The sequence below is a fragment of the Thunnus thynnus genome, chromosome 17 (assembly GCF_963924715.1).
Source record: "Thunnus thynnus chromosome 17, fThuThy2.1, whole genome shotgun sequence".
NCBI lineage: Eukaryota > Metazoa > Chordata > Actinopteri > Scombriformes > Scombridae > Thunnus > Thunnus thynnus.
In genome coordinates, this window is record NC_089533.1 from 19,231,569 (window position 1) to 19,253,105 (window position 21,537).

Below are 21,537 nucleotides of genomic sequence, written 5' to 3' on the forward strand. Positions count from 1 at the left end.
ATTCATGTTATTCTCCACCTGATGAATGTAAGTCCAGTATTCTCTCTCTTTTAGCTCTGTTTTTGTCTCTATCAACTCCTGAGGGAAATATCTGGCTCTTTACCTGTTAAATCCTTCACTATGTTCACCAGCTAGTTGCTAACTGTCTGTTTGCTGTTTAGTTCTGAGAGTGAACCAAAAGAGTCGGGCCGGACAGCTAAACAATGAGCTGAAACTCATTTTAAATCTCTTAAAAGCCTAGGGGAGCTGCAGAGTCGGGTAATGATTCTCCGTAGGTTCATCACTACAAGCAACATTACACACTGTCATTTGATACGTCGTTATTATTCTCATTATTTTAAAAAAACTAGCCACCAATAGCCACTTTAAAAAGGAGTAGTTTGACATTTTGGGATATATGCTTATTCACTGAGCATTAAACAAGAAGAATAACACCACTCTAACATCTGTAGGGTAAATATGTAGCTGGAGCCAGCAGTCGGTTAGCTTAGCTTAGCATGAAGATTATTTCTTGGCTCTGGGTAGTTGCCTATCCACCATAGCCAGTAATCAATAACAGAAATTTAGAGCCAACTAACCAAATAACTCTTATATTATTTTTGGCATGTTTGATTTATTAGTAGAATATAATCACACATTACATCATATAAAAGTCCACTTCGCAGAACATTAACCAAGCATATGTATGGTATATTATTTATTATTCACCATAAATACTTTGATGAGTAACCGATTGCTATCACCTTGGCATCCAAATTCTACTGACATAGATATGATTAGCAAAGACTTTGGAGTATTTTCTCACTATGATCCATCTTCGGATAGGGTGAAATGACGATGTATGTGTGCACTGATTATACCTGATATAGTTTTACTGTAAATTCAAACATTGGTGTGAATTTACAGAGGCAGGTTCTTATACCTACCAGGGGGGCATTATGTAGACATTTGGTAATTTGTTCTCATTTACAGCGACAGCTACTAAACCCAGAGCTGTCAACACTGTTCACACAGTCTGGATTATTTTATTAAGGAACTGTTGGAAATTTGTTTCTCAATTTTATTCTTACAATTATGTTTCATTAAGGGCCCCGATTATGATATTTTACACCAGCATATGCCGCTGAACCACTTGTGGCATACCATCAGCAACTTTTCGATCTCGGTGTCACTCTAGGTGTTCCGAAAGGCTACCTCTGTCGTCTTTTGCCCTTAATATCTTGGTTTATTTTGATGTGCTTGTTAAAAAATAATTATGTTTTGTGGTGTGACAATGCCGTGGTTAAGGTGTGGTAAGGTTAAGGCACAAAAACCACTTGGTTAGGGTTAGGGAAAGATCATGGTTTGGATTAAAATGATCACTTGCACATCCAGGAGGAGTGTGTATTTTCAAACTATGGGCTTTTGGCCCAATGGGAAGTTTTTCAAACTATTGGGTTTTGGAATAATAGGCCGTCGGACTAATGGCATGACTTTCAGATTTCTTCATAACTCGGGCCAGAGGGAGTTATAGCCACAGAGTGTGCCAGTTTGGACCAATCAGCCTTTCCATTTCCTCCACCAGCTTTAATACTCTGCAATCAGACTCAAAATGATGATGAACTTACCGTCACCTGAGAGTAGAGGTGTCCCTTTATGTCAAGAATAGTTCATTTTAATTTACACAGCAAGATGAAACACGTAGCTCAAACAAGGCAGGAAGACTCAGAAGCTATAAACAGACCGAGTCGTGCAGTGCCAGCTCTTATCTAGGGATCGCTTATGGCCTGGTTTACAGTAACTACCTCATAATGTCTGAGAGAGACAGAAAGAGAGAGAGCAGTTGATACCGGTGCCAGAAAACATTTTCCACACACAACAGTTTGGCTGTGTGTCATCTCTTGTTCTCTGCTTCACTGCCTCTGTAAGGGATCGTCTAAAACAACAATAAGAGGCACAAATCAGACTTGTTCTGAGGAGTGTGTATCATTCTGTCTGTGTCATTTTTAAGTGGAGGATACTCTTGAATGTTAACAGTCAGAAGCATTTTTACTTTGCCTTTGTACAAGTCAATTTAAACATGTTCAAAACACCCTGATGCTCTGTGCCTACAATAAAGTTTAGTCTAGAAATATCAGAAAATTGTGACAAATGCCATGATTTCTCCAAACTCATGGTGATGCCTTTAATTTAGCCTACCTGTTTTGTCTCACAACAAACGGAACTGTACAGATGTTCAATTTAGTGTCATATAAGACAATGATAAGCAACAAATCTTCTGCAGCTCTTGACAATTTTCTGGCAATTGAGTAGGCATAATAAAAAAGGGTACTTGTTTCAGCTCTCAAAAGCCGGCAATATTATTGTGCAGTGATCATGACATAATAGAAGAAAACAGGAGAAGCATAAAGGCAGAAGAAAATAAAAGCAAAAGCTGAATTGCTGAAAGAATAAGAAGTGGTTGAGTGTGTGTGTCAGTGGCAGCCGGTGACTCAAAAAATTGGGGAGGACAGGGGGAAAACCAACATGGAATCTTACAAAAAAAAAAAACGCATCAAACTATATAATTGTCCACCACCTGATGAAATCGGAGGGGTGGGGGGCAATTTCATATGCCAATAAATCAATTTGCTTTCAAAAACAAAAACCCTTGAGTGGTGAAAAGGCTGCTTATTTTAAGACATTCAGCATATACATATTGTTTCTAAACAAAGAAGTGCTCATTTTAGCCGTGGAGTGGTTCAAATGTGTCATTTTACCAACAAAGTGAAATTCAAATCTATAGTATTGTTCTATTATGACAACAAATTTATGTTCTCATCAAAAACAGACAACATATCACATGATTTACACGTGTTTCCTATGTATTTTCTTAGTATACAGAAATATATAAAGTACCACGTATAATGTGATACAGTTTCAGATCAGTGCTAAATACTAGAAAGATTGAACACTAAAAAACATTCACAGATCTAAAAGTGTAGGTTCACATCAGAAAGTATTAATGCATGTATCAAATACGTGACTTATACACTCCTATCTATGTGCACCACATACAGAATACAGTCTACAAAGCTGACATGTTAACACTAGGGGTGCAACGGATCACAAAACTCACGGTTCGGATCGTATCACGGATTTGAGTCACGGATCGGATCATTTCTAGGATCAGCAAAAAAAAAAAAAAAAAAAAAAAAAAAAAAAAAAATCTGAAACACACTTACAGCAAGGAACTTTTGCCCATGGTCTTAAATGAAAACAACATTTAAGATGTCCAATGTTAAAATAAAATCTTAAAATATATAAAATATTCAATGCTCAATTATTGTTAAATTAAAGTGCAATATGAAGCATGATACCTTCCTCTTTTAAACACGGTAGTGAATGAAACAGCCTGTGTCCACATCATCAAAACTTGATGATAACTTAGAAACATGAACACACGTCTTGTCCTGCAGCTTGTTGAACGAGCCACAAAACAAACATTAACCGGGGAAAAGTGCACTGCTAACGTCAGTTAGCAGCTACGTAGCTAATTAGCTACTCAGCTGCAGCACATTAAACAACAAGTAAACGTACCTGCAGATGTCACTTCGGACCTGTTAGATGCTGGTTTGACCGTCGCTCTTCAAAATCCCTGTCAGCGACACCCTGTCTGTCCATGACTTGTACTTACAGCAGTTTGTTTACTTTGTCTTAAATGAGACATTAAATTTTGCAATTAATCCGCAGTTCACATGTGTGCCGAACCGTGGGGGGCGATCCGAATCACGGATCAACTACGATGCGTTACACCACTAGTTAACACTTGTTATTCAAGTTACTTAAGCTTATTTAAGTTAAATTAAGCTTATTACTCAACATACGACTCAGCTTAAAAACGAACTGAGGAAATTGTCACACGCAAGCAGCCAGACCTCCTGCACACCCATTCCCTAATCACACAACATCAACAGGTGACTGAACAACCACTCAATTAAAAACTGGATCATTTCTAAATGAATGAGTGAGCCCAGACAACTCACTGTATCTTCAACAAGCAAACTACCTACAGCATATTGTATGATCTCTGCTGTATTCTTGTTAAGGAGATAAATTCACACAACAGTCACACAGAGACAATTAACCATAAGAGATGAAATTAGCGACCAAAGAGACACACACAGAGAGAAGCTTTATCTGACTCACGTTACCTGACGTCTTCTTCTTTCTTTTATGGAGATGAAGTATTCATGTCATAACATCCATGTGTGGCTGTTGGTCGTCTTGTTTGTTAGTTAACAACTTTGTGGCTGCTGGTTAACCAATCTGATATCATTAGCAACAATGACAAACAAGCTAACTCTCCTGGTTGTTTCTCCGGTTGCTTCTCACTCCAGCCTCCCCGGCAGTCCTGCTGCGGCTGCACCGCACAATCCAGATAATTTCTCCCGTTAGCTCAACAACAGTCCTTCAGGCTGCTATAACAAGCCAACTGTTGCGTTGGCTAATGCAAGGAGCTATCTACTGCTTGTTATCCACAGCTGCTACGCTGAAATCTGGAAACTATCATTGGACCAACGCGATGTCAATATTGCATTCTGGTTGTTGATTGGTTAGGGAGGACGTCCTTCCTTGGAGCGTCATTTTACGTGTCTTGGCCATAGACTGTAGTCTTGGCCAATCATAGATAAGCATGAAAAAAAAATGAAGTACATTGAATTGATGTAAGAGATCCCGCCCTACAGAGGACAGCAGGCACCTGTCCTCCTCTGCCCCCCATTCGCCCCCACTCTCCCCCATTGTCCCCCACCACCACTTCACACAGACTGCTCTTTCTCCTCCTGCCCTGCAGGTATCGCTGTTGAAGTGTTTTAAACAGAATTTAAATTATGGATTTTTTCCAAAGAAGAGAGAAAAAAATATTTTATAAATAATACTGAGATTTGGTAATGTTTTATTTCAACCAAATATTCTTTTTTATATTTTGATCTCCCTCTTGCCTCTCAAAAAATAGAGGAGGATCAACCTCCTCTGCCTCTATGGACCAGCTGCCACTGGTGTGTATCCATGGAGAGGTGTTGGAGCTAGGCTAGGGTACTAGCTACCAGTGCAAGTCAGAGTCCAACCAAACAGCCTGATCACACTTATAGTCTCTCCTCTACAGAGTTTTGAATGGATGAAAAGGGACTACAAGGAAAGATGGCGGCCAGTCCCGTGAGAAGCCCTGGAGCTCTTCAAAATCTACATTTGCCTTGATCGCCCTGCTCCCCTTATCCCTAATCCTACCTTCATGCCTTTATCTCACTCTCTCTCTCTTTTCTCTCTCACGCTTGCTCTGTTCTTTATTCAGTCAACACCCGCATCATTCAGGTGTATAGGGGATTCCTGCCAGCCCCTCTGCCTGCCAATAAGGCAAACCTATGTTCGTTGAGGGGTGGTGAGGCTTGGCAGGTAAGAAGAGCAAAGATGGATGCCTTAAAGGCTGCCACTCTTTACTCTCTGCTGGCAGAAACACAGTAATCACTACAGACTTCTTACTACCCATGATTACATCTAACCTGAACTAATGTGGCAGGACATGGACCAACAGTCAGGAGGGAGTTACCTGTCACTTTGGGAACAATGTTACCACCCAGTGTGTCACTTTTTGTGACACTGTCAGTAATTTCAGCTCCTTGTGCAGCAGTGTCAAGTATACTGTGATTGGCCTTTTTCACAGCAGGCATTTTGATGTGTCATAGCATGAAAAGCACGTGTAATAAATATCATTAACGACGATGGCTCTGTTCCATTAAAGTGTGTCAGTAAGCCATGTCAGTGATGCACAATGACAGGGTCCTGAAACTGATAAATCTACATGGCTTATTAATGTTATTAATTAATTAATTACCTGTTGTCCTACTGTGACAAAATGTCTGCTGTGTAAAAGGTCAATTGGATTGTGAGAAAATCTCATACAAAAGCCATCAGAAGTACTTAAGCAAGAACAGAATATGATGGAAAACCAAGCAATGGCTGCTGTAGTTCACTTGTTACCTACAGTTGAACAGAAATCAACCCTTTAGCCTAATATTCTCATACTTGCATTAGCTATTTTTATTTTCATTTAATGGTTGCAGTGAACATAAATGCAATGCAGTCAAATTGGTGTAGCTAGTCTCTCAAAATGACACCTCCTACCTTGGTTAATGGCCTATTTTACACATCAATTAACTGTTGACAGGTTACTTGAAGCCCCGTCATACTTGACCAGAGCCCCTCCTTCCTGAAATTGTTTAAATTTAAAATCTTAGTGGCTGAAAATAAAAACTTAGTTTGAGTTTGGACCTCACACTGTCACATAAACATCATTTTTACAGTCAAGTTTTCAACTGAATATTACATTCGAGTCACTGTTTTAAACACGATAATCCCCTGTGGTTCTTTTGACAGCACTTACTGCTGTTTTGAAGATTTATCCAGACTCTTCAAATACTTCTATCCAGTTGAAAAATAAAAAAAAATATTCTGTGGTGTGGGCTGTGCACTAAGAAAATTTAAACTATATGTCTTCTTCTTCTTCCTCTTCTCCTACTCCTCTTGTTTAGATTTCTGAATGGGGAATTAACCTGTTAACCAACAGTTTACCAATTACGCATGACTAAGACCCAGGCTCATATCTTGTACATTATTTTAAACTAGTTAGGGCTACTTCCAATACTGCTCTCCTGACTGTCAACATTTTGGGTGAACAGTGAACACTCCAAACCATATTTTATTTTATAGAAGCCTGGTTACAGTATTATTTGTGCTACCTCTTTTCAGATACATGCTGCACCCTGACATGTCACTTTTTGAATCTGCTGGCTTTCATACCTGTACATGAAGATGCTGCACTAGGCAAATATCTATTTGCATGCCATCAATTTTGTGAGATTACTATAAATAGCCTAATATCAATAGTATAATAATAAACTTTATTTCCGTGGCACAATTCATGCATAAATGCAAATAGACAAAAGTAAATAATTGTGACATTTACAATAAGATAAGGATAAAAATAGTAAAATAAGATAAGACTAATGGAATAAGACAATGAGGATGTATTAGGGGCAATATAGAGTACTTGGGTGTAAAAACATGAGATGTGTCTTGAGATTTCATTTATATATTTTGATTTAGAGTCCTGTAAACCCTCCAAAAATACACTAGTAATTGGCAAAGTTACTCTGTCTAAACAGGCAAATGGATAAATGTCTATTCCCACTGTAACATTTAAGGAGGGCAGGTCCATGACCTGCCCAGGTCAGTGCCCATTTAGAGTGTGAGGAATGGAAATGTCAACTACAGAAATCAGTGAGCCAAGAAAACACCAGTGAAATAAAACCAGGTCTGATGTTCGGAAACCGATGAAACAACATTGGATTTAAGCAGAGCCTTGACAGTTCATTGCAAATGAGGGCAGTGCTCAGAAATTGGCCTAAATTGAAGCTAGATTGATGGTCTCTCTTGTTGCAGAGAAAAATCAATGTTGGAAGATATGAGAGATAGTATGAAGCATCAGAGATAAATAGACATGACTGTATCTATTTGTTTGTGGACATATTAATCAGGCCCAGTAGTACATCAAGTCAGAAAACGAATTCCAACCCAGCCGATATGAGATTAGTTAAATAGACAGGTCCACAACTCAAATGGAGGAGGCATTAAACATTTACTGGTTTTCAGGTTGCACACATCCCGGTAAAACGAGGCCTGAATTCAAGCTGCACATTTGTACACACAATCCCAGATGAACACAAATGGCTTAAAAAATTTCTATTCAAGTGTGTCAGGACTCCTAAAAATAATTTAGTGCACACTAATCCAGAGCGCTCCTTTTCAATTAGTGGGAAGGTCAGGATTGTCAGAAGGAAGTAAATGAAACATGAGCGCAGGTTTTAATGAGGATCCCAACTACAGTGAGACTCTACAACCTTAATATCTGTTAAGATTTTCCTCACCGTGATCAGATAGAATTAGAAAAAAAGCCATTTAGCCTGCAACATTTGTTGGATGGAGAGAATTGGTGGGAAGATAAATAGCTTGCTAGTGATTTTTAGCACAAGTTTGGTTTTGACCCATTGTATTTTAGGTGTTACCATCATTTAACCTTGGCTCCTGAGAATACATCAGCTCCCCCTCATCTGTTCTTTCAAGTAGATTCAAAGGAGTATATTGATGTGGGGAAGTGGTGCATTAATCATTAGTTAGAATGGCATAATCTCTCTACCTTTTGCTATTAAAGAGATGTTGATTAAAAAAAGATCCACCCCAAATTAGCCCCATGTTACATACTCCCTTGGCCAACCTCAGCATCATTTGTTTGAGCACCGATGCTGGTATTGCTGAGAGAACATGATTCATTATCATGCACATATTCCCAGTGAAGGATGTGGTGTTTATATCTGTAACAAGAAGTCTGAGACTATTTCAGTAGCACATTATCTATGCAGTCCTCCTCTCTGCCGGCTGTGCTCACATAAGAATTAAGAGATCTAGTGTTCCTGGTTGCAGCATTATTCAAAATTTTAATTTGACTTCTCCTCCAGACTATCACCAGTGTGATGGGAAAGTTCGGTCAGCCAGCAGCTTATGAGGCAGGTTGAAGGAAGAGCGCAGTTTTCTTACAGGGATATAGAAGGGATTGACTCTTCAGCTCACAGGCCTGTTTTCTTTAGAGACAAACTCCAGATAATCTTGTTGTTATATATATATATCTGTGGTGCTCATACCATTAAGGAATAACTGCGATGAGATGGCGAAGTGTTGCAAATTCAGAGGTTGAAAGTGTCTTCTGCTGAGAGATTTCTATATGAATCAGTGAGTCTGGAAGACATTATTTGTCTGTTATTGTAGGAAGCTGACACCAAAAACAATTGTCTTTGCGGGCAGTTAGAAATATTAACCCACATGATTGAAAACAATATGAAATCCTGAAGGTATGTGAGACAAAATACATCTTAAGAGGAAAGAGATCCAAAGAGATCTATAGTCTGAACAGCATGTCACACAAACTGCAAAGATGATATCCTATTTTATGATAATGCACAGCCATTTAAAGTCATTGGTAACTAAATATGACTCTCTACATACCCACTGTGGATGTAAACTTTTGGTTTTCTCTGTCTAGTTGAAGGAAATGGGATTACAGGTTCAGATTCAGGTCAATGATATGTTTTTCTACTGTGTGTGTGTTCTGGTTTAATATAAGGATATGCATTTCTTTATTGGATCAAAGCAATTTACAAACTCTCTTGCTGCCATCAAGTTTTGCAAAACTCAACACAAGGAGTTCTTGATGAGGCTGTTTGGGAGTGACTGGACTAGTTCTGTGATCTATTTTGGGCTATAGCTTTAACTATTGCAGTTGTGCAACCAATAGTTGTCTTCTCTGACGCAGTTTGTCCATGTTTGGTATTGCTATCAGCTCTCCTTCACAAGGTTGTTTCAGATCAACTGAACAGGTTGAAACATTATTGTGTGATGTATTATTAATGACTTTTCAATCGACTAAGCAAACTGTTTCGACCAGTATAATGGACTTTGCTTTTTGAGCCTGTGAAGGAAAGTAAAAATAATTCAGCCTTAAATCACGTAACTGCTGAAGGAGGGCTTTTAATGGCAAATTAGGCTTATCAGGAGAAAGAGGTGCTGCTATTTATGTGGACAATGTGTGTCTTGGGAGGTCATTAGAACAGGCAGAGTACATTAGTAAATAAGCTGCTGGCAAAGTCAATGCACTTCCTTTTTCTAAGAGACACACCGGCAGGAAGTTAGGCTCCTGTTTAATCAGACCCTCAGAAAAACTCAATCCACCTCACTTCTTATTGTGTTCGGATAAGCAGCAACATGACACAAGTTTTCAAACCAAGAAAAAAAAAACACAGGGAAATTCAATTAAGCTTTCGCTGGAAGCATCTGATAAGTTTATGGAAATTAAAGTTTTATGTAAATCAGTTGTCTGCCTGGCCCTGTGCCAGATCACAAGGGGCTGCGCTATATTGCATTCAAATTAGCTGCCTCAGAAAACTCAGCAGCTATGCCTAACAAGCCCAAAAACAACATTACATGAAATCTAGAGGGTATATTGCATATTTCAAAAGAGATTTCACTCCTTACATCTCACCTATTGTAGTAAAAATGATGACTACCCGATCTCCGCAATCATTCAAAATTACTACTCCACTATAGCACTGCTACTGTAGTCACTTTTTTCTCAAAATTCAGCACAAAGGCACACTCTGGAGATTACGTCCATATTAATTTGTGTAATAAATTCTTTATTCAAGCAATTCTCCTTTGGATTTCTGAGGAAGACCAGTATGAGTGATACATGATGTACTAAATCCACTGCAGATTAGTTGTGAGCAGTTTCTATTACAGAGTACAGTGACATCTTGTGGACAATGGAAGCAACTTCAGGGATAGTATCTGTGCATTGTACACATGGTTTCTACTTTCACTCTCACTATTTAATTTAATGTAAAAACTGCTGTTTGTAAGGTTTCTCCTTTTTCATTTATTCATCCATAAGAATCATAGCAGATGTCCTCCTGAATGTCATCTAACTACAAATCAGATATTTCACATTTGCAATGAACATTTGCATTTGAAAAAAATTGTACACTACTATTATACTAATACAAAATAACGTCAGTCATCACAGTCACAATAAATGCTACATCAGGTACATAATTCCCAAGACACATTGAAAAATCAATGAAACTTGACTGATCTACTAAAATGAAAAAAAAAAAATTCCATAATACTTCTCTCACCTTCAAACGTCAGATCAAATTCTAATTAAAAACCCTCTTTTTGAAGGCATAAGGCACAGTCAGAGGCAGATGTCAGTACATTTAAGGTCATTCTTGCCTTTGGACACCTGCTGAGCAGATGCTACCTTGATATGGTGGAGCTGGCGTGTGATTGGCTAGAGGAAGTAGTGGCAGCACTGAGCTGGGAGAAACCACTATGACTGGACTCCAGACTGGTCATGGATCCCCTGGAAATAACAAAGAAAGACAGAAAATAAATGTTAATTCTCAGTCATGATTCTGCCCAATAAATTATTGTACAAGCCTTTCATGCTCCATAAAAAGTACACATGTGTCAAACGCTATAAAAGTCAAGGGAACATCATTTCCAGAAATATTCCAGAAATGTTACAAACCCACACTAGAGCAGTGCAGCCTGTGTGAAAGACAGCTTCAGTGCAGTATAAAGAAAACATGACACGACCAGAGAAAAGGCTCAGTCAAATAAATAAACTGACCTGAAGTCATGGGAGGCCAGCACCTCTGTGTAGTACATGATTTTACACTTGTGGGAAGAGACCTGCAGAGAGGCCAGCACATCATCTACGCGAGGCAGGCTGGAGGCAGAGCAGGCTGGGGAGCTGTGGAAGCGCCACTGGAGAATGTAGAAGCCCGGCCAGCGTGTTATGTGGGAGCCCTGTTTGAACAGAGGAAATCTGCAGGATCAGTTTGAGGTCTGACTGCTTTGAGGACCAACAGTTTAGCTGAAAATGCTTTTAAAAAAAAAGAAAAAAAAAGAGTGCAGATAGCTTGAGAATACACTCTTTACATCTCAGCCTGCTTCTCACCTGTACACTCTCCCCCTCCCTGCAGGTGAGGGCCTTCTCCACCAAGCTGTAGTCCTGGCCCAGCACCCAGCTCTTGTCTATCAGCTGGGCGTTGACGGTTCCTAAGGACGTGATGCCATGGGCTCCAAGAGTGTCTTTCTTCGGAGGCTGAGGGGGCCTCTTGGAATGGTAGATGTTGAAGATCACATCGCCTTTAGACACATCAAAGTCCCAGGTGATGACGGAAGAGGCCTCTGTGATCTGGATCAGCATCTGTAGCAGGATGTAAAGAGATTGGGAACACAAAACAGTAGACAGCAGGCCATTAATCACATGGTTTATCTCTTTTGCTGCAAGCGTGCAGTGTAGATTTGTTCCAGCTGGTGGCACCCTAATCCACAGAATATAATATAAACTAGAAATACCACCTCACGGTTGTATGCTTCCACCAACCAGTCAAGTTGTAGTTTACATCCATGTCTGTCCAGACTCATATAATATTTCTAGTGAAGACTTTGAAGGAATTTAATAAAAGGTATTAAGTGTATTTTCCTTGTATGTGTGCTCACATGCTTGGCCAGTAAAGCTGCTTCTGATAGAACACAAAATTGTAGCCATGACAGTAGACAAAGCTTCAGATATGGATGTTGCTGCGAAGAAGCAACAAAATTCTAAAACATGGACGCTTCACCCACATCTTCAACCCTGCAGCACAGAAGATCTATACAGTCACCACAGTTTCAATCTAGTCACCCAAAATTAGTGTCACCAATTCAGTATCCAATCAAATGTGAAATATGGTCACAATCTCCCCTTCTGTTCTCCCCAGTTATGGCATTGAATAATGACCAGAAAAGTGCTTTTACAGAACATTATGATGTTACAGTGAAGTTGACCTTTGACCTTTTTATATAAAATGTCATCACTTCACCATTTTTTCCTATTAGACATTTGTGTAAAACTTTGTCATAATTAACATGTGAATTGTTGAGTTATGGCCAAAAACGAGTTTTGTGAGGTCACAGTGACCTTGACCTTTAACCATCAAAATCTAATCAGTTCATCCTTGAGTCCAAGTGGATGTTTGTGCCAAATTTGAAAAAATTCCCTCAAGGTGTTCCCGAGTTATATCGCATTCAAGAGAATGGGACGGATGGGCAGACAACCTGCTAAAAACATACTGCCTCTGGCCAAGGCCACCGGTGTGGAGACATAAAAATGCCCACTTGCTCTGGTAGTCTCATTCTTTGTTGCCTCATTTGTTAATTTGATCCGGGTGCGGCTATAAAAGCCCAGGCTGTACCTCATATGGAGCTCCCTTGAAGATACTGGCACTCTTATAGATGGAGTCAGTCAACAGCCTGTTTTCCTCACTCTCCAGCTCCTCCGCTGTCCTGTATAGAGATTTGGGGACCATACCTCCCTCAGGGATGTCACACTGTGTGAGGAGGGCAGAGGGGAAAAAAACATAAAACTCAAACAATGACAAAAAGAGACAACTCACATCAATGTATGTTAATATGTATAAATGTGTCTGCTCTTATGTAGACAGGAGTTTTACATCATAACACAAAGCACTTAGAGTTATATAATTTGTCTATATTTTTGTTAATGTGTGTGTGAACTGTTCACGTACTTGTACTGTACCAAAATTAGTAGGAACAGCCAATAACACATTTTTATTCTCTAAATTAAATCAGGAGCAAATGGCATGGTGCACATTATTTCACTGTGTCTGCGTGGGCAATGAAATGCACATTTGCAGGTCATTATGCCAAAGAATAAACTTCACCATGGTTTCCCCTCCCAAGAAGTCAGGGATGATCTCTCTGTCTATGTAGTCCACCAAGCCTCCTGGACCCTGGTAGTCATTTCCAGCATAAACAAGGAACTTCTTACGGGTGTTTTCATCAATCAAGGGGCTGACCTGGAAACAAGAGTCCAAGCACTCATCAGAAAACATGAACACAGCAGCAGGTTCGCTGTCAAAATCAATCCATTATTCATATGAATATTATGAATAATAATATTAAATATGATATATTTTCTATTCCATTTGTGTATAAATAGTTCCCAACAAATTTATTTCCTACTTTGAGTTTAACACATCTTCATATAGCAACTAAAACAGCTCTGGTTCAAATCCACAAATGTGATGTGTACTACTTTCATTACTGTTATTGTTTTGGTTTATTGTAATATATTTGTGTGCTTGATTTATCTTTATTTCTTTGATGAATACTATTACTACAATATTAACTATTGCATATTTCTATAGCAATGACAAAATGTCTCCCAAGGGACACTGAGTTTTTTTCATATTACAGGGCTATAATTATCTTCATTTGTCAATATTAGTTTGTTATGCTCTTCCTCTCTTTCATCTGTTTATCATTTGCTCATATTCGCAATTGATTCACCAACTAAGTGCAATATCAGCATGATGCACTTTACAACATCATGCATTCTACCATAATCAGATGATTAGTGAAAGTCACATCAAATGTAACTGCAGATATTTATTCTCACCAGGGTCCAGATCACTGGAAAAACTCTGGGTGCCCTCAGGATGAGCAGGCGACCCAGAGTCTCTGGGTAGTTGGCCTCTATCACCTCAATGATTCTCAGCAGAGCCTTAACTCCTGGTCTCCACAGGTGACGCATAGTAAGACCCTCCAGATCCACCAGGCAAGTCCAACAACTGACCGGCACAATAACACAGGCATTACATGACTATATACACAAACATGTGTACACCTGATCAGCCATTAATCAAGGAGGCACTGATGAAAGAAAGAATATTAAGGCACCTAATGGGTCGACCAAAGACTCTAGTGTTTTCCTCACAACGCCTCAGTCCCTCCTCGTTGATGGACAGAACCTGGATCACAGTCATCAAGCATTAATGCAATTTAAGATATCTTAAATATGTTTATGTGTATGTTAATGCATAAATCTCATGGATATATTCAAGTCACCTGTCTCAGTAGCACCTCCTCTCCCAAGGCTCGTACCAAACCCTTAATGTCCATTTGACCCAGACGCAAGATATACAGAGGACGGCCATCTAAACACATTTCACACAAAGACATAGACCAATTCACAGATTATATAACAACAGCTAAATCAGCATCATCTTTATGTCTAATTAAAACTGGTGTTTACCATTCATTTAGCATGTGAACATTCAAAGGGCACTTCCTGTGTTCAACCTGGTGCATCAGCTGAGCTGTTAAAACCAATGACTCATTTTCAAACATGGGAGCTACAACAGATGGTGCTCAGACTTCACAGTCAATAATTAACAGGCCATTTCAACCTGTGTGGACTATATAAATACAGAAGACTAAATATTTTTTCCTCTTTATCTTTCACAGGGACTGATAAGAGTACTTTCACTGTAGACAAACCTTAAAACAATAATAGTAACCAGGAAACTAAAATGACAGGCAGATGGAGTCAGGATAACGTACAGTTGGCTGTATTATTCAAGCAATACCTCTGTCATGGTGGTGCCAGCCTCCAGTGTAATAGTCCTGAAGTAGCTGGGGACGGTCCCAGGAGTCTAACAGGAAATCCACCTGATGTTGCTTCCTCCAGGTAAGTGACTGGCACAAGAGCTCCCTGGCTTTGTCGATGTTAAAGTCTCTGGCCCTCAGGAAGCGCAGCACGTGCTGATCCTTTGGAATCTGTACCACAACAGGCAGGAGGTCACGACGAAAATGTTTTTAAGTTACCAATAAATTCATTTTTTAATTGGTGCAAACCAGCCAAACATTACAAGGCGGCCTATTAGCCAATGCATGCTTGTTAGTACAATTATTTAAATGTGGAAGCAAAAGCTAAACAGTATAGGTTGTGTGAGTGTGTAGAAAATAAATAAATGTGCATTTTACATAACTGCACAAACAGCTCCGTATTCAAACAATGTATATATGTATATAATTATAACAATGTATAAGTGACCTTGCCCTTGTGGGTTTCCTGGAGCCACTGGCGCAGTCGAATAAGACAGCTCTCCTGCAGAGGCGTTAAATCACCTAGGTAACGTCTGATGTAATCAGCATCCAACTTGTCTACAGGCCAAAACACAAAGTTAGCACATATTGCATGCATCACATGGAGACATTAGACACTGTGTGCACCTGAGTGAAAATAATGAAATTAGCTGTGACCTACCAGACAACATGTACATAATGCAGCTAGTTGGCACTGTTTTGTGAGCTAATTTGGCTTAAAATGTTTCTGCTTGCTTGGGCCTGTTTGCTGCCGTTCTTTTTGACACTATTGGTTTTAGCAACACATCAGAGCATGGTTTAGTAACACAGGAATAGAGGTGCTATTAATCCTGTTGTAAAAATTGTTGTGGTCTTTTTAATTTACAGGTACAAGCATACAGCATATTCAGCTTTTAAAATGCTATCGAATCAAGAATAATTTTGCTGTTATCATAACTATCTCAGTCCTTTCACTAAACGTTTGTACTGTGAACCAGTTAATACAAAAGGATAGTTCACATTACACACATCTTTTGCATTCATACACTGCACTTTTGTGTTGTGTGTTGGCTGCTATTCTGTAGTTTATTGTGACTAGTGAGTAAACACTGACCATCAGGGGAACCAGCCACTAGCTCTGTGGGGCCGACAGTGTCTTTATTGGACAGCCCATCCTTGGCACTGTTGACAGGGATGACTCTGGTACTAGAGGCCGGTGGCAGCTGGAGCCTGGCAGCAGCAGTGTGAGAGACAACAGGGGGTGTCCAAGGAGGTATGTAAGTTATTCCCTCCTCCTCCAGCTCTCTGAGGTAGTACTCAACAATTTCTTTACCCTAAAACATAGGAAGAAGATGAGACTTTGGGTTAATGTGACTGTTTAGATCACAGTATTTGAGGCCAGCATGGATTAATTCAATTTATCAACAAAACAACACAACAGATTATAGAACACATATATTGTAGGCATGTGCGTCAACAAAGCTTCATATCGTTAACAGTAAGTTCAAAGATACAAACCTTTTTAATGCTACTAGCATACTGTTTCATCGCTATCTTCTCCGCTGAGCTCTCAAAGCCAAAAAAGGACTTAATGTCCAGACTAGCTGTCTGTTCGAAGCATGTCCAGTTCTCATTTTCTGGATGAACCTACGTAGGAGGACAAAAATGTGTGATAGATGCTGAAAATTCAAACTCAGCATGTTATTTTTTATGTCACAAAAAGCACAAAATCAGCAATAAAATACAATACAAAATTTGAAGCCTCCAGTGCACATACACTTGCAGTGTAGTTATAAGTGAATTACAGTAGGAGACATCTGGTGTCCAGGAGTTAAACTTTTCAAATGAACAATATTTGTAAATTCATAGATTCTGGATTTATGAATCAGGAAGAAGGTCCTTTTAAGAGTTTTTAAACAAGGTAATTTTTTTTTTTTTTTGAAAAAACATATCGGACACAAATTATTAATCAAAGCAGATTATTTTTGAATGTCTTAAAGCATGTCTGGGGGTGTCCTTAGGTTAATTTTTAAGTGACAGGTTTATCACATACAGCAGAAATGATATAACTGGTGGGGGATATGTTGTGGAAAATCAAGAGAATTTAGTGGGGTGGGTATTACAATGACTCCACCTGCTGACACAAGTGATTAGTGTATTTGGCACACTGTAAGAGGATGATGAAAATGAATGAAATTACATTCCTGCAGTGAATAGAAAAGCCGGATTTTTACACATGCAGCAGTAAGGACATGTATTCGACTATGACTTCTAACTTGCTGCTTGCTGTGTCAGCATATACTGTATTACCTTTATGTAGGGCTCTGTTCCACCTAAACAGCACTTGTAAAATCATTATCCAAAAACAATAAAACAAATAACAACAAAGAAATAAAACTCTCCTCCCAAGCACCCGATTATCTTGTTTGACTATGAAGCTCACCGTGTAGTTGCAGCACTCGTGTACAATGACTCTGCTGGAAAAGGTCTCGTTGCGGACCTCAATGTGAAGCGTCCTGTCTCTGCGATTCAGAGTGTTCTTCTGGATGAAGTACAGGTAGTCTACACCAGCCATCTACATGCAGAAAAACACAAAATTCAAATGGTTTACACCAGGAAATACAACACTTCTGATGTCATAATTTGTGCGGGTGTTTTGCATTCTGCTGTTTTGTCCATTTGTGTACATGCATTCTAATGGGACAATGCCACAAAATACCAACTTAAAAATGACCATTCATTGAAATAGCCTTGACAAAAAAAATCATATTTTGGTTCTTCCAAAGGAAGCATTATATCTGATTATAGACACTGTTATGATTGTTTCATTGGCTTTGATCAGTAAAAGGTCAGAGGAAAGGTACCCGTTTAAGAAGTCGTGGGGCATCAACTTCGATCGTACAGCGCCTCTCAGTTACCAGTGTAGATTCATCTTCACTTTGGCTCTCACTGATGATCTCGCTGTCTACAAACACTGGGATCAAGGGGCTCTTCGGGAACCTCCTCACATAGGCCTGAGAGAGATAAATAAATCACATTTCAAAGAAAATTACCCATAGATGATTATAGATTCACTAGTGTTAATTACAGTATGTTGAGTTCTTTAAGACATTTGATTTCCTTTGCTGATTTGAATGACAGTTGCACTTGTATTTGCCCTAAAAGGAACATGATTTCCTTGTCAGGCTAGGATGCATTTAATTTTTAATGGCTTTAACAAATTATATTAAAAAATATTAAAATTATATTAAAATGTTATGGGTTCTGCACAGCAACAGCCTGCAGCTGCAGCAGCTTTTTTACAAGCGTGACGGCTTTGCATTTTACTGCCAACAGCTTACTGTATGACCATCTGTTCAAGCCAATTCACCAGGCCTCACCTGTCAATATTGATTGAATCGCTGTTAGGCAGCTCCCGGATATGCTAAATATCGGACCTTATGCTGTGTGCATCAAAGCACTGACCTTTAAGTCCTCAGTCTGGGTAACTAGCAGCAGTGCAGTTTTTGCTGAGAAACTATTGACAAATAACAGAAGGTAATATGGAGAGCTGCCTGTTTAATGGTTTAGAATAACAATTGATTAGTTCACAGTGGAGTAGAAAACCATTACTAACACTCTGGGATACCCTGATACCCAGATGTCCTGTTGCCTGTGGCTCAAAAGATTTTAAATGTTTGTAGAGCTAAACCGACTGTACTGGCAATAAAAAATAGACCACAAGCATTGACATGCAGTGAAATGGAACAAGTCAAAAACAGCAACAGTTGTTCCTCTTCAAATTCACACACATGCACACACACACACATATTCTGCTTGTACAGTACTAATACAACACAGCATATGAGCAGTCTAATCAATAAGATGAAATTATTAATGAGAGAGGATTCCTTGGTAAATAAGCATCATTGACTGGTGTTGTGGAACAAAAACAAACAACATGTTTCACTGATTGCAGACAAACGGAAATCTCTGTCCTAATTATTCCCCTCAGAGCTATAAGAATAACTGTCAGTGGCATGATCAGTCAGGGGACTAATGAGAAAGCACGGAGACAAATGTGAGCAGTGGAGGTGGTAGACTATTCACTGGATTCTCTCCTTTATGAAATCGAGACCTAAATCTTTTCACAAAAGGCTTATTTTATTTAGACCATTTTCAATTACCTGTACTGACGCAAGAGGACTTTCATGGAAAAGTATCAAACGAAGCTTATGTAGGTGTTAACTTGGACTGAGTGGTGACTGAGTCACCACACAGTGCAGTTATAGCCTGCAGAGCAAAGTGTCACTGCAGCATCACGGTCTTTACCCCACTCTGAGGATATTGCATAAGCCTTTGGCTTAATATATAACTGCACAGAATGAGAATCAACAGCAAGATACTGTTAAACTGGGTGAAAACAGATTGTCATGGTAATGCACATCTACAGTATTTTACTCTTGCCATACTAACCTGTCATACTGCTTCACAATGACTTCCTGTTCCTACACAAATTTAAAGCATTCAGTTGCAGGTTGAAGGTGAAGAAAGTAATTACAAAGATATGTTCCACTCAAGGACAGCAAGGTTTGCACCTCATATGGTAAAACATGTTTGGAATTTGGGATCTTTGTTGCTATTACAGTGGATTTCCTGTTATGGACTGTTGAACGCTGCTGCAATTTGGCTGGTATAAAAAGCAGGCCTTGGATTTGGTGGGACTAACATCAAAATCTATCAACAATTACAGTAATATAGCTGGAAAAAAATGTTGCTGTCCAACTTCATTGTGATTTCTGCTTATCTCAGTGTTCCGTCATCTGTATTGTGTCAATTGTTCACAGGAATAAAATAGAACAGATGCTTCAATGTGTCTGTCTTTAACAATACTTTATGCATATTAATCCAACATCTAGACCTGTTGTGGAGGTAAACAATATAAAAAGGTCAGTCTGCCATTGAATAAAAATGAAAAAGAAAAAAAAAACCCTTTCATGTGCAAGGTGCTTTAGATGCAACGTTTAATAAGCAGCAGCCTGCTGTAGATTACTGAAGGCTGAACAATTACCACTGCATGAGAGATGGGGAGATAGGGTGTACAGTATATTCTGTCTGCTCAGTCATTACACAACATTTATTGCAGGTAAATGTATTTCAGGAATGATACAGGTGACCCTCAGAGGCAGACAGGCAACGCTGGAGACAATTAGCAGTTTTATGAAAGTGTCTGGTCTCCTGTAAAATGCCAGAAATGAACCCTCAAGTGAAAACTCCGCATTTATATGAATTTTTATATTATTTTTATATTTTAGATTTAACATTCAGTTTTCAATTAAAGCAAAAGTAGAGTATGTTTAAGGAGTGCAGGGGTGAAAGCTCCACTGGCTAGAATAGATCAGACACACACAAATCCCCAATTTAGTTATGTAAGAGCCTGCAGACTAATGAGACTCATATCCACTTATGTCTTATGTCTTTTATGTCACATGAGTTGAGAGGTGACAGACACTTTACATGGATCATTCAATACAACCACACTACTCACCGCCATTATTAACTCAAATGGATGCTTGTAGACCCGGACAGGAGACTGGTATTCCTGCACCATGGTTGCAGCTCATTTACCAGCAACCTCTGTTAAATAACCACAGATACAACATCATGTCACAGCAAGATAAGAAGTTTAAAAAGTATGACAGCACTTTACACAGCTAATTGTAGTGTTCCCATGCCATAAAAAGTTCACTTTGTATCAGTTGACCAAAGGGTCAGATAGGGACAAAAAGAGCAAATATATGATTATGTTGAGTTAAATTGCCTGTTTGTGTTAAACTGTAGTCTGCATAAGAAGTTAACCGGCATCCTTAAATTATGTAAAGTATCCAGAGTTTGTTATTGTTAAAACTGTGAAGGTACATACGGTACTTTGACACACTGTACAGGGCCTGAACAGCGAAAAAAAAAAGAGACAAACTTGACTTACAGCGGTTTTGAATCCTGAATGGTGGATTTATGTTGCGTCAATGTAGCTCTCCAACTATCTCAATGTTATCCACACTGTCAGCTGAGAGAAGAAAATATAGTTCTCCGCATTGTAAACTGTAAAACGAAAAACAGCTTACTACGTTTGTCAGTGTGCAGCCGTGTGACTGTTAACTCCGCCTCTTTCAGACAAACAGGAAGCCTGTGTGTCAAACTTTGCAGCTCCGTAATAGAAAGCCGCGTTATCGGTAAGGGCTAAACACTGCTTTGTCACATTTCTAACCAATGTGTTAACCTCAGTTAGCCTCCAATATTAATTTAAAAAAAGTTATATTCACAGCAGACTGATAATTTGAGGTCAGGATTGACAGAGGGGGGCGCTGTGCCAGATGTGACAGAAGTGAGAAATCGTTGAAGAGAGTTCATCATAAAAATTCCATAAAGAAAATTGTTGGCCTTATTCACTCTCATTTTTCTCACTTTAAGGAAGCCCAAACCCAAAACGCTGTT

The 21,537-nt window shown here is 39.1% G+C and overlaps 1 protein-coding gene and 1 long non-coding RNA gene across 3 annotated transcripts in view; both read right to left on the reverse strand.

Moving 5' to 3' along the window:
* LOC137168173 (uncharacterized) overlaps window positions 1-4,401 on the reverse strand; it is a 106,608-nt gene extending 102,207 nt beyond the window's left edge. For both annotated transcript variants that reach the window (XR_010924248.1, XR_010924247.1), the window contains exon 1: window positions 4,168-4,401. This is a non-coding gene — a long non-coding RNA (uncharacterized lncRNA). The remainder of the gene's footprint in view (window positions 1-4,167) is intronic.
* A 5,840-nt stretch (window positions 4,402-10,241) lies between these two features.
* Window positions 10,242-21,186, reverse strand: LOC137201462 (SEC14-like protein 1). Its single transcript, XM_067616541.1, has 16 exons — window positions 21,029-21,186; window positions 20,591-20,679; window positions 17,928-18,077; window positions 17,507-17,638; window positions 16,582-16,710; window positions 16,178-16,397; window positions 15,533-15,642; window positions 15,066-15,255; window positions 14,545-14,633; window positions 14,377-14,447; window positions 14,096-14,267; window positions 13,359-13,493; window positions 12,870-13,004; window positions 11,588-11,839; window positions 11,258-11,436; window positions 10,242-10,987 (listed from the first exon to the last, which is right to left on the reverse strand). Exons 2-16 carry the CDS (start codon window positions 20,651-20,653, stop codon window positions 10,882-10,884), a joined length of 2,133 nt encoding a protein of 710 aa, XP_067472642.1. The 5' UTR covers window positions 20,654-20,679; window positions 21,029-21,186; the 3' UTR covers window positions 10,242-10,881.
* Between the last annotated feature and the right edge of the window lie 351 nt (window positions 21,187-21,537).

Bases quoted from the DNA above. Each gene is read 5' to 3' on its own strand.
- LOC137201462 (XM_067616541.1), bottom strand. From the start codon at position 20,653: ATGGTGCAGGAATACCAGTCTCCTGTCCGGGTCTACAAGCATCCATTT. The intron at 16,398-16,581 runs GTTTGTATCTTT...CCTATGTTTTAG, and splicing joins ATGCTAGTAGCATTAAAAAG to GGTAAAGAAATTGTTGAGTA. The intron at 11,437-11,587 runs GTGAGAAGCAGG...CTGTTCAAACAG, and splicing joins GGGAGGGGGAGAGTGTACAG to GGCTCCCACATAACACGCTG.